The 13,515-nt window shown below is 39.2% G+C and overlaps 1 protein-coding gene across 1 annotated transcript in view; it reads left to right on the top strand.

The window, feature by feature from the left end:
* The first annotated feature begins 4,163 nt into the window (after window positions 1–4,163).
* Window positions 4,164–13,515, top strand: part of Tdrd5 (tudor domain containing 5) — a 66,500-nt gene continuing 57,148 nt past the window's right edge. The window contains exons 1-3 of the mRNA XM_026388505.2: window positions 4,164–4,395; window positions 5,037–5,441; window positions 6,756–6,949. Coding sequence (XP_026244290.1) covers window positions 4,164–4,395; window positions 5,037–5,441; window positions 6,756–6,949 — 831 coding nt within the window. The remainder of the gene's footprint in view (window positions 4,396–5,036; window positions 5,442–6,755; window positions 6,950–13,515) is intronic.

Here is a 13,515-nt window from a genome sequence, read left to right as displayed (position 1 = left end):
TGAAAAACTTGGGAGGCAGGAATGCTGGACTGACTTTCATGTGAGTCTCTGACCACTCCTTCACCATGTTCTTCAAAAGATCCTCTCATCCTTGTCATAAGGAGCTTATCAAAACTCCAGAAGCCTTAATGGACACAGAAACACAAAAAGGTCCTGCCTTTTCTTAGGCAAGAATGCTGGTGGGAGCAGCTGCAATTGAAATATACTCCTAGTTGCAAGCAGGGCTGGGAGGAGACCAGGTGCAGGCAGCTAATTACTGGAGGAAAAGTGACCTCTGGTTGTTGTAAGAGACGGAGGGCAGGGGGACACATTGGTCTGATCCACAGAGCTCTCTGGTTGTTTGTAGTTAGTTAATTGTAAACACCCAAGGAATAAACAACCCAAGAAGTCATTTTGATTTATATGACAGAAAAAATAAACAAGCCAACAAAACAATTCTAGATCTAGGGAACAGAGGCCTCCCATAAGCTGGAGAGAGCGCCTTTCACTTCATTACTGGTACTAAATTAGACACCAAACCCATAGCTTTTTTGGACATAGCCCAGATAGTCTTGAAAAAGGGTGCGGGCAAAATGCTGTACCTAAGACAGCAAACTTTCCTCAAAGGCCTTGCAGTCCCTTGTGGATAGCTATTCAAGAGAAAAGAAAATACCCAAACTTTTTAGTGACCACCACTTGCTAATTCTAAGGAATGCTAACTGGGACCTAAAATGTCACATTTTGCCATCAAGATTTTGAGCTTGTAGGGGCTAGTTTATAGGGATTGGGTAGTGAGGGTATAAATTCATCCTGTGGTACTGGACCCTGGCTGCCAAGCCAATAGCTGGAATAAATAAATGTAGCAACTGGCTGAATTCCTACATTGGCACACTTGTAGAGTAAGGGCTGTTCTGAAAGGAAGTATCAACTGGGGTGCCAGAACCATACATCAAAAGCAATGCCACATCCCTAGAGAACTGTATAAGCAAGTGCCACCACCAGAGGAAAGATGTTACTATGATGGTTCCCACCTCATTGCCATCCACTTACTTCACTGTAAACTCAGTCAAGCTGTGGTTCCAATTCTAGCCACTTTTCAAATGGGTACGCTTCTTCTTAATGAAGCAGCTTTAAACAGCTCCTGGTACTTGGTTTGCAATTGTTGATCTGGGATTTAGTTTCATCATATCTTTTTAAAAATCTGTCTCTTTTAAAAATATTATGACCTGTAAACTAAAGTTCTCCAAAGAAGCCACATCTCTATATTCAAGAGACTGCAGACTGTTCAGTGTTGGTTAAAATATGTAATTATAGGGCTGGGGATGTGGCTCAAGCTTGCCTGGCATGTGTGCGGCCCGCGTTCGATCCTCAGCACCACATACAAACAAAGATGCTGTGTCCGCCAAAAACTAAAAAATAAATATTAAAAAAATTCTCTCTTTAAAAAATAAAATATGTAATTATAGAAAGATGGATCAAGAGCCATCCTTATGTTGGGTTATCTTTAGTTTCTTTTAATTTCTAGGTAAAATGCTTGGAGTATAAGTATATTAAGTTTGGTGGAGTTCAAGCCTCCACTGATCCTAAAGCTAAGAATGTGATACATCTGAATTCTGTAAAAGATTTGCTAGCCTTGTTAAACATCTGAATCCTATAGGTTTCCCTACCTCTTTTAGTTGATGACCCCAACTACTTTCTCTTGTGAGTACAAAAGCTCATTTAACTTATTCTACAGAGAAAACATGTTGTTCTGGTAACTTGAATTTGTGTTCCCTTGTGATGATCTCTCATATTTGGCTTAGAATAAGCCATTTTAAAAAATTTCCTTAAGGCAGTTATTTTCTGTCAACACAATAATAACTTTTTGATTCAAAATTTTTGTGTTTATTGTCTGATGTTTTTATTGTCTAATGTTTTTATTGTCTATTGTCTGTTCTTATATCCCTATTCATGTATGTATATTTAACTTGGGGATCACAATTACACCTTTCTCAGTTATTGGGAAAAAACTTATATAATACATAAAAATATATCTATATCTCTTACCTTTTATCTCAGGTAATTGGGGATAAAAATCTGGGATATCTTTTTTTCAATTCATTGTTCATTTATCAATAGTCATTCTCAAGTCATTCAGTGAGATAAATTTTCTGAAACTTGGCATGACTGAAAATGGTTCTACTTTTCCCCCCACTTTAATGCTGATTTGACTGGGTTAAGGGTTCCAGGTTTAGCTTTGAAGGTACTGCTCCCTTGAAAAATCCAATGGCAATTTATTTTCCACTGCTTTCTAGATAACCTATTTCTGTGTAAAAAAAAAAAAAATCTGTTGATTCTCTTTCTCCTAGGCTTAGTCTAAAATGGGATCTTTGAAAAGTAGATATTGTAAGGACTGAGTTGGCCCTTAAAATCTGAAGATGTGTTTCTGTTCAAATCTGGGACATCTCCTTTTTAACTCCACAATGCTCACTACCATTCTTTCCCCCTCATTTTTAAATTGGTGCATTATAATTATACATCATAGCATCCCCATTCTGTTCTTGTTTGTGTAACTTACGTCATTCAAATGTTGCAATGGCTGGGCCCATCTTCAAAATCTTATAATTTTTCCCTGTTTCTTAATTTGCTAATTAGTCCTGTAACTCTGCTATAAACCAGTTATAAATCTTGTTTATTTCCTGTCTTTCAGGGATCCTCAATATTCCTGGTTCGTTAACTGCATATTTAGGCATCGTGGGCTTTAAAAACTGTGTATGTCATGGGGTTAGGCAGAACGTGTGTGTTCAGGTCTCTTGGGTTTAACTTGTTTCTTTGAACATTTTAAGGAAAAGTCTTGATGCCTCTCTATAAGCTGTGTTCTGGTCTTCATGGATCTTATAACTCTTGGCTTATTCCGCAGATAACAACAAACCGTCCAAATATATTCTTTTCTTCAGTCTCTCCATTCTAATCTCCAGTGGCACCTGGAGTGTTCACTCACTTCTCTCTCCAAGGATCTAAAGTCGCTTCTTGGAGCTCCGCAGTAATTCTCAGCCAAGAACAAGAACTGTCCAATTAAACCTGGGCCTACTGCAGGGGAATCTCCGCAGCTCAGCCCTGGGTATCCCTCGTTCCACTAATAACTCTACAGGTGCGCCTGAGGCGGACCCGGGTTAAGAACCACGCGGCCTCTCCCCGCCTGCCCTCGGGGCTGCTCCGCCCCGCACGGGACGTGCTTAAAGAGGTCCACGCGCCGCGAACCCGCTTCGTGTCTTCGAACCGCGTCGGAGGAGGTAGGCGCGGGCGATCCCGCAAGGCCACCCAGGCCGCCTTGGAGTGCGGCCAGCAGCCCCGCACCCGGGATAGGCCCCAGGCCGGGCCCGGAGTGGCGGTCCTGTGGGGGCCGTCCCGCCCAACCGTCCCACCCGCCGCGCGCCCTCGGGCTGGAACGCTGCGCGCCCGGCCGCCCCCGCTCCATCGCGCAGGCGCGGTTCCCCCGCGGCCCGCCGGCGAGCGCCTTCGACTCCCGCAGCCGCAACGGCAGCGCCGGCCACAGTGGGGCACCATCTGCCGCTCCGCGTCGCGGAAAGCCGTCGGGCAGGTGGAAAGTCGACACCGTAGTCCCGCTAGCGGCAGTGAGGGACGTTGGGGCAGGGAAGGGACCCGCCGTCGCCGCCGCCCGGGCGGAGAGGGAGGAGGCGGGCGGAGATAGGTCGTTGGCTTGAGGTAAGAGGAAGCGGGAGCTTTCCCGGAGTTGCCTCCGGAGGGACGGAGTGTGTGGTGCGCACGTCTCCAGGTGTGGTCTCTGGCGCGTCGAGGACCGAACTGCGCGTGCCCAGTCCCCGGCCCTGGTTCCAACAGTCCTGAGTCCGCCTGGTACGAGGTGTGCAGCGGCGGACGACACCCCCGGAACCCGAGTTGGCGCTTCGGCAAACCACGACCGAGCCGGGCTGCGACTTCTCGCACTGGCCCCTGGCGGTGGCGCCTTGATTCCCACGTAGGTTCTTCAGCACAGCTTGAGTTTTCAGGGTTTGAATTGGGTGTGGAGTTTGTGGTGCACGAGCCCAGAACACCCTCAACTCGCATCTCAGTAGTTTATATCCCACTAGTAGTCGATGATGATGATGATGATAATAATAAAATTTTCATGGGTTTGCCTGTTTTTCCTCATAAGCAGCTTTCTGTCTTAAATTCTACAGGGTACGATGTCGGAACAAGAACGTATACAAGAATGCCTCAGGAAAGAAATAAGGTCACTTCTTATTTCCACCAAAGATGGTTTGACTCCACAGCAGTTGGAAAAAGAGTACCTTTTGATGGTTGGCAACCACTTACCGCTCCGAATCCTTGGGTATCGGTCCACTATGGAGCTGGTGCTGGACATGCCTGATGTGGTTAGTGTCTGTCCCTGCGGGGATGGTACAGTAATACTGAAAGGTAGGTTTAAGATTTTTGGAAATTTGTAAACTTTGTAATTAAAAATGACCACTTAGTATAGAATTGCTCTACATCTGCAGTTATCCAGCGTCCCAGGCATTGGATCTGAATTTCGGGTGGAATAGCGGGGGAGGAATCACAGGTGCCTTTGAGACAAAGTCAGAACTTGATCAGAATTAAGAAACTGTCCCCAGGAAAATGGTGCTTTCACAAAACCCACAGTTTTGCATGAGTTAAAGTTGTTGCACCTGAAGTTAGGAGAAACATAACCATGGGAACTTCTAATTACAAAAACTTATTTTAACTTCCATGAGGCACACAAAGCATCATTATAAGGAACTTGGCTCTTCATTCCAAGATTTTCAAATCTTCCAGGGGTCAATCAGCAATAATGATGATAGATTGGGTTTTCATTCCATCCTCCAATAGAGGAACTAACAAGCTGTTCCCCAGAATGCAAGAAATGGAAGAACCACAGGCTTCTTTCCTGTTTATTGTGCTCTACCTGGATAAACAGCTGCTTGGAGCCCTCAGAGTTGTTTACATAAGCAAAAAAAAAAAAAAAAAAGATAAAGGGCATACTTTAGGTTTTTTTTTTTTTTTAATCTACACCATGATTTCTTTTTCCCATATTTCCCTAGCCATTCCAGATGAATCTACCAAAGGAATTGCAAGTTTAGTTGCAAAGCAGAGGAGCAGCCATAAGGTTCGAAGCTCCATGCCAAAGGGAAGGGCTACTGTTTGCTCTGGGACAAGCTCTGGTCGAGTGCCTTACCGAGGAAGGGTGACCCCTATTCTTCCAGCTGTTGTGAAGAGTGAGCTGAAAGACCTCTTGGCGTTGTCTCCTGTTCTCCTTTCTGATTTTGAAAAGGCATTTGCCAAGCGATTTGGACGATCGTTTCAGTATGTGCAATATGGATTCCTCTCAATGTTCGAAGTGCTGAATGCAGCTTCAGATGTCATTTCTGTAGAGCAGACTAGAGCAGGTTCTTTGTTGAAGCTAAAGAAAAGCATGTCTGTGGAAAAGCAGAGAGGATGGCCGGCAGGTAAGCATGTTAGCATACATAATTGTATTGTGGATGAGCAAATGTTGGAGCAATCCTTCCATACACAGATGGGTAATTGCTAAGCTCCATGAGTATATCAAAGTTGAAATCGGGCCCTGCCACTTGCAAACTGAGTGCGGGGCAAGTTACTTACTCTGTCTAAACTCTAGTTTCCTCACCCTTAAAATAGAAATAATAATACTTGCCACTTGGAGTTATGCTGAAGACCTTACATGTCTGTAAAGAGCCTAGCATTTAGTAAGCTTGTAATAAGTTTTAGCTGAAGGCTCAAGACTAACGTGATTATTCATATAATATCTCCCTAAACCTGGACAGTATGGAATGTATCCACTGAGTGGAGGGGCAACCTGTTTTGGAGAATTCTATGCCTGTCCCAGTGTCCCCCTCCTAAAGTTTGCATTTAAATTAGTGTGGGTGAAACTGAGAATGTCATGAGTTTATGAAGCATCATTTAAATGGTGGTGGATAGTAGTTTGAATATATGAGGATGTGCTGTGGTCAGGGAAAGTTCTGAAGGCTACTGAGTGTTTCAGGTCTAGCCCTCAACCTTAGTGTTCTTGAGGCGTTCAGACTTAGGGAAATTAGATTGAGGTGTATAAACATAGGAGATGAGGTTACACTGGATAAAGCAGTTTACCAATTTATTGCATAGTGGGGATGGATAGCCTTTCCTGGGATTGGATTGTCACGTTCTCCATCTATGGTCCATTTTTCCTTTCAGGATATCTTGGAAGTAATTGGTTTATTTGATGAAGTTGATCTTGGGGTCAAGAAAGAGCTAGGCTGTGGTGATTTCCAGTAATATATCTTTCATATTGTACAGCAGAATATACTTCCCTGGTGGTATTCCTCCTTCCTATAAATATTGAAGAAAAAGCTTATGCTCTAGAATGCTATTCTTTCCTCTATGGCTTTTCCTCTCCTCTTCCCATACTCTGGCTACCCAGTTTGAATCTTAGTTCTAAGCAAACTCCTTAATTGGAGATTTTTTTGGTCTAACAAGATACAGCTTTTTAGGTTTTTCTCTATCAAATCCTGCTTCTCTATTATATTCAGGTGATCTTAAGTGGTTTTTGTCCCAACCTTTTAGGTAATGTCCTTATGATTTCCTGTTTTTTTTTCCTATTGATTACTAATTACTTATTGTAGGTAAGTTTTATTGGCTTACTATAAAAATGTAGGCTTTCCTTATTTTTGCTTTAAGCTGAGGGCAGTTAACTCACAGTAATTTTTAATATATACACACCAGAAATTGCTAGTGACAATGTTTTTTTCTTCTGTTATTCACAAAAGGAAAAATTTTTACCCAGCCATTTAGAATGAAACAACATGGGTCATATTCTACAGGCTGCGTGGTGGCAAAGCCACGCTTTTCACAACACACTTCAAATATGGAACCACCAAAGCAAATACTGAACATGGACAAGACTTCCACATTCAATGCAGTGGAGACTTCAAGGCTGAATCAAACTGAAAAATTAAACCAGGTGAGATATCTGAGTTTGGAGACAGCAATACACAGAAAATGTGATGAAAAAGCTGACTTTTAAAAATTGAAGTCATTCACTTATTTTAATTTTCACTGTTTCCTATGGTTCTGTTAATTTAGTAAGAAGTGAGAGGTGGCAGTGAGAAAAGAGTAATAGGTTTGTTAATTCTGGTTTTTACTGTTTTCTGCAGTTGACCATTATATATATATATATAAAATTATATATATATATATATATATATATATATATATAAAATTATATATATATATAAAATTATATACATATGTTTTGGAACTTTGTTCTGGTCCACATAGATACATATCTTTTTGCCAGTACTGTACTGAATTGATTACTGTAGGCTTATAATATCCTGAAATAATGTTTGAGTCCTACAACTTTATTCCTCTTCAAAATTGCTTTGACTATTCTGTATTCTCGTATACTTTTAATTTGATATAAATTGGCTTGTCATTTTTTACCAAAAATAGTCCTGTTAGAATTACACTAGAGACAAATTTGGGGGAAAGTGACATCTTTATAACATTGAATCTACTGATTTAAAAGTATGGTGTATCCCATAATTTATTTAGGTCTTTAAATTCTCTCAGCAAATTTTATAGTACGCAGTGCACAAGGCTTGCATATATTTTATTAAGCTTATCTTTAATATTTTGGGGGGGATTGAACTCGGGGACACTCGACCACTAAGCCACATCCCCAAGCTCTATTTTGTATTTTTATTTAGAGACAGGGTCTCATTGAATTGCTTAGTGCCTTGCTTTTGCTGAGGCTGGCTTTGAACTTGTGATCCTCCTGCCTCAGCCTCCCAAGATACTGGGATTATAGGCGTATACCACAGTGTCCGGCAATTTTTTGTATTTTTTATGCAAGCATGAGTGGTATTTTCAAATTAATCATTGCTAACATGTAGAAAATCAATTGTATCTTTTTAGTATATTGACCTTGTATTCTGTGATTTTTTTTTTAAATCAGTTACTTGTTAAACTCATTTTGATTGTTCAAATCATTTTAGTAGATATTTTGTAGAGTGGGGATTTTCTTCACAGATTATCATGTCATCTGGGAGGAAGGATAGTTTTTCTTTTCTTCCTTTTTCTCCTTAAGCCAGCCTCTCTTATGTATATGAATAGAACTGATGGTAGTGGAAATTCATGCTTTGTTCCTACCTGTAAGGGAAAAGTATTTAGTCTTTCATCATTAACTATGATGTAAATTGTAGTTTAAAAAAATAAATTCTCCATTGAGTTGAAGAAATTCTCTCCTATTGCTTGTTCCCGGTTTCTGAGAATTTTTTCATAACTGTATGTCAAATCTTTTCATGAGTTACTGAGGGAAGAGCATCAAGATATTTAAATACAATTGTGGATTTGTTTTCCCTCTTAGTTGCATGCACATTTAGGATTGCTATGTGTTCCTCATGAATTGCCCTATTTGTTGTGCTGTGATTGACTTCTGCTCATTAACCTTGTATCCTACAACTCAGCTGTAATTGTTTATTAGACCCAGACAGGATTTTTATTCTTTTAGATTGTTCACAAACAACAGGATCACTTACATAGACAAAGACTATTTTATTCCTTCCTGGTCTATATGCTTTCTATTTTCTTGTCTTGTTGGGACTTGTGACAGGATGTTGAAGCAGTGGTGAGAGAGGGGATATCCTTGCCTTGATCCTAATTATTTTTTATGGTTCCACTCTATCTTTGGTATTTATTAGCTATGCCTCCTCTATATTTTTAGTGAATGGCTTAGGATTTTCAGCATACATTATTTTTTTTTAAGACAGAGGATTTTTAAATTTTTTTTGTTTTTCGGTGGACACAACATCTTTATTTTTATGTGGTGTTGAGGATTGAACCCAGCGCCCCATGCTTGCCAGGCGAGCGAGCTACCGCTTGAGCCACATCCCCAGCCCCATTATTTTTAATTTATACATTTGACCCTAAATAATATACCAGTTCATACATAATGTTAAGTGCCTTAGAACAATAAATACACATTCCTTCCATTCTTTGAGCTATTGTTGTGGCATTTATCTCATGATATAAACCTTAATATGTTAGTTTTGGCTCAAAACATTTTTATTTTATTCTTGCAGTGCTGGGGATTGAACCCAGAGGTAATCTACCACCAAGCTACATCCCCAGCCCTTTTAAAATTTGTTTTATTTTGAGGAAGGGTATTATTGTCCTCAAACTTGCTGTCCTCTTGGCTTCAGTCTCCCATGTAGCTGGGATTACAGGCATGCACCACCATGCCTACCTAAAAATATTATAGCTAAGAAATATTTACCCACATTTATTTTTGATGCTTTTCAGTCCTTTGTGTAGATTTTCCCCTAGTATAATTTTCTTTCTGCCTGGAAAATCAATATGTTCTGTAAGACAAATGTGTTGGGAGTGGATATTCTTAGCTTTTGTTCATCTGAAAAAGCCTTTGTTGTTATTTTTGAAATATAATATTGCTGGGTGTAAAACTTTAGGTTGATAGGAGCCTCCCCCGCCCCCACCCTGCCACTTGCCCTTCAGTACTTTAGAGATGTTATTTTATTGTCTGCATAGTTTCTGACAATTCTATAGTCTTATTAATCGTCTGTGAATGTTATTTTCAAGATTTTTTCTTGTTTTCTACAATTTGATTTTAGTGTCCCTTGGTATTATTTTATTTGTTTTGTGTGGAATTCATTGAGCTTCATGTATCATTTAGCTTCTTGTATGTGCATTTATAATTTTCATTAAATCTGGAAAATTTTGTCCTTAACTATTTTTCTTTCCTTCCATCTTCTCAGGATTACTATTGTACCTATTTTAGAGTGCTTGTAATCTTCTTACAGGTCACTGGGTCTCTTTTCTTTATTTTTTTCCCTCTTTTTTGTCTCTCTTCTTTCATTGTGTGCTTCATTTTGGATATTTTCTATTGTTGTCTTCAAATTAATTGATCTGCAGTTTTTTACTGGATGCCAGACATTGTGAAGTTGTAATTGCTTTACATAGAAGTTCCTTTGACTCAATTTGGTGATTTTTGAGTCTTTAAAATTTTGGGGGGGAGTGGGGGATCCTTACTGTGTTGGCCAAGCTAGTCTCCAACTCCTGGACTCAAGGGACTTCTGCCTCACCCTTCCAGCTTCTGAGACTACAGGTATGTGTCACCATGCCTGACCTACTTTTAACTTTGTTAGGGCTTCAGCTCTGGACCAAATCATGTTCCCCCAAAATTCATACATTGAAGCCCTAACTTCCTAAATATGATGGTATTTGGAAAGGAGGCCTTTGGCAGTAATTAGGGTTCAATAAGATCACAAAGGTGGCTTCCTCATGGGGGAATTAGTACCCTTTTAAGAAAGGAGAGCAAACTGGGTGCTCACCTATGATCCCAGTGACTCAAGAGGCTGAGGCAGGAGGATTGCTTTACCAACTTAGCAAAGACCTTAGCAACTTAGTGAGATCCTGTCTCTGGGGATGTGGCTTAGGGTAAATTACTCTAGATTTAATCCCCAGAACCAAAAACAAATAAACAAACAAAAAACAACCCAGAGAGCTTTTGCTCACTCTTCATGTGGACACACAGTGAGAAGCTGGCCAGCTGTGAGCCAGAGAACCTTACCAAGAATCGGACTGTGCCTTGATCATAGACTTCTAGCCTCCAGAACTGTGAGGGGATGATTTACTATTAAAGCCACCCTGTCTATGGTAACTTTTCTTGCGGGGGGCGGCGGCGGGACGGGACAGAGGGCAGCGTGAGCAGTGGGCCCAGAACAGCCTTCAGTCTAAGGGATAGTTTGGTCCCACCGCTGAGGCTTTTCTTTGTGAGCATTTACCTCTGTTGTCGGGTGGGAACAGTGACTGTTCCAGCCCTATGTGAACTTAATGCTATTTGTTGTATTTCTTCAGCCTCAGAGAATGTTCCTCACTTGCACAGATCAATACTCATCAGAAACCTGGGGGGAATCTGTCTGCAGATTTTCAGCGCTATTCCTCTCTGTGCTAATCTTTACTACTGAGCAAAGTTTAGCATCCTTGTTGTCCCCACACTTCAATATCTCTCTTCAGTTCACCTGGACCCCCAGGCACTGGGTTTGATCCTCAGCACCGCATAAGAGTAAATTAATAAAGGTATTGTGTCCATCTACAACTAAAAAAAATTTAAAAAAACAAGCAGCCTAAAAAAATTACTCATAGTTGTACTACCAAATGTAATGTTTATTTCTTTGATAGTGATTTCCTCATTTTTAACATTTTTCTCTTGACATTTCTTATGCCAGATAGGCCTGAGACCAACCTGTTTATCTATATTTATACGTAAACTGACTAGACTATATCCTAATCAAATCATGTCTTTATCTTTTGACATTCAGAATAGATAACCATAAACCATCTGTTGGTCTCTTTTTGGTCAATTCCAATAAAGAAAATTTTTATTTTTAAAAATAGTTTTTGCAGGGGCTGTGGCTGTGGCTCAGTGATAGAGTACTCGCCTAGCACATTCGAGGCCCTGGGTTCTATCCTCAGCACCTCATAAAAATAAACAAACAAAATAAAGGTATTGTGTACAACTAAAAAAAATTTTAAAAAAATGGCTTTTGCCAAACTGACATCCAGAAAAGTATTAATACACCCTTCAAAAAAATTAGTGTCTATTTCTCCATGCCTTCTGGTTATATAATTCTTAGGATTCTATATGGTTATTAAAAATTCAAATATTTTTATAGTATTAGCTGTAGATGGACTCAATACCTTTATTTATTTATATTTATGTGGTGCTGAGGATCAAACCCTGTACCTCACACATGGTAAGTGAATGTTCTACCACTGAGCCATAACCCCAGCCACCAAAATGTTAATTCTTGAAAGATAGTTGGGCACAAAAATATTTTCTCTAATCAAGAAGCTAAATATAGAGGCTGGGGTTGTGGCTCAGTGGCAGAGTGCTTGCCTTACATGTGTGAGGCATTGGGTTTGATCTTTAGCACCACAAGACAAAATACCTTTATTTTTTTATGTACAACTAAAAAAATTAATTATTTTTTAAAAAAAGAAACTTAATATAGGATCACTTCATATATATTGTTGGCTACTGACAATTTGAATTAAAAGTTGGCCATTTCTGTTTTAATGAATTATGTGTTCTCATCCTTTTCCTGTTTTTCTTCCTCTTGAGATGTTAAGTTGAAGAAGAAACATTGCTTATTAATTTGCTTTTAATTTTTACCTAAAGAATTCAAGAAACTTTTGCTGTCATATGCTAGAAATTCATTTTCTAAGTTATTTTCCTTTGTTTTTTGGCCAGAAGTTCACAAGTTAGAATCATCAAATCTATTAGTGATTGTTTTTCACTTCTGCCTTTGATCTCAAGCCTAACAAAGTGCTTTCCCACCTTGAGGTTTTAAAGAGGCTTCATTTGTTGCAAGGTTAAAAAGAAAATTTAACATTTAACATTTTAATCTGGATGCATTATAATTTTGGGATATGTTCTGTGCTAGCTTCACACTTTTAATTTGGTTCCTTTTGAGCTCACCTTAACATTTGTTAAAAGAAATCTTCCTTGATTAGTCTCTTTAAAGACTTTTCCCATTCTAATATCTAAAACTTTAGAATCATTTTTGTAAGTGCCAAAATTTCTATTGGATATCTTGGACTTAATGTAATATGTGACACTTCTTGAAAAAATTATGTATTCATTCAACAACATGTTGCAGCTGTCTTTAATCTCGTGCTCTTCATTGTAGACCTATGGTTTTCTTCATTAGAGGTTGGCACATTTTTGCAAGTGTTTTTTTAGGTTTTATATTTTATATTTTGTGGTCTTATTCTTGCTTTTGACAATGTGATTGTAACTAATCATGGATCCTGAGAAGGGAAGTTAATTTTTAAAAATACTACTTTGAAACTGGCTGAACTTGTTTAAGTAGTCTTCCCATGGGTTTTTCAAGTAGACCATCATATTGTTTGTGGATGAGTTTGCCTTGTTCTTCTCAGTATCTGAAGTTCTATTTCCTAAATTTATTGTACTGACTAGAAATTCCAAAAAAATATTAAAGGATGATAGTGCATATATCTTTTTCAGAAATTTTAAACTGTAGGATTCAGCAGGAAAACTGCCTTTCAGCAGTCAGAGCCAAGCAATAAGAAATGCAAAGTTTAAAACGTGCTCATGGATGGTTTCAAGAAGAGAAATGAAAAATATGCACACACCTTTTATCCAGATGTATTTTCTCTTGACTTTTGTTCTGTGTGTTGCTGCTCCAAGTATTTTTCATAGATAGAACCTGAGTACCCTCTCCCTGCCTCTTGTCTCACATTTGTAAAATTTTATTGCAACATTCACCATGAGATTTAAAGTAGGTAAACCTTAGACCTATAAAAGAATGTTTTTTGATCTTAAATGAATTATAGGAGGTCTGATCTTGTTTGTACCTAACTTGTAATTTGTACCTGAACAATTGTTAGTTTTTACATGAATTAGGTGCTATGCATTGTGTATTTTATTTCACCTGATGACCTGATTCGCTATATATCAAGAATATCTTCGAAAAGCAATTGATA

Source organism: Urocitellus parryii, chromosome 9 (genome assembly GCF_045843805.1).
Source record: "Urocitellus parryii isolate mUroPar1 chromosome 9, mUroPar1.hap1, whole genome shotgun sequence".
Classification (NCBI taxonomy): Eukaryota; Metazoa; Chordata; class Mammalia; order Rodentia; family Sciuridae; genus Urocitellus; species Urocitellus parryii.
This window is presented reverse-complemented; position numbering and strand designations above follow the sequence as displayed.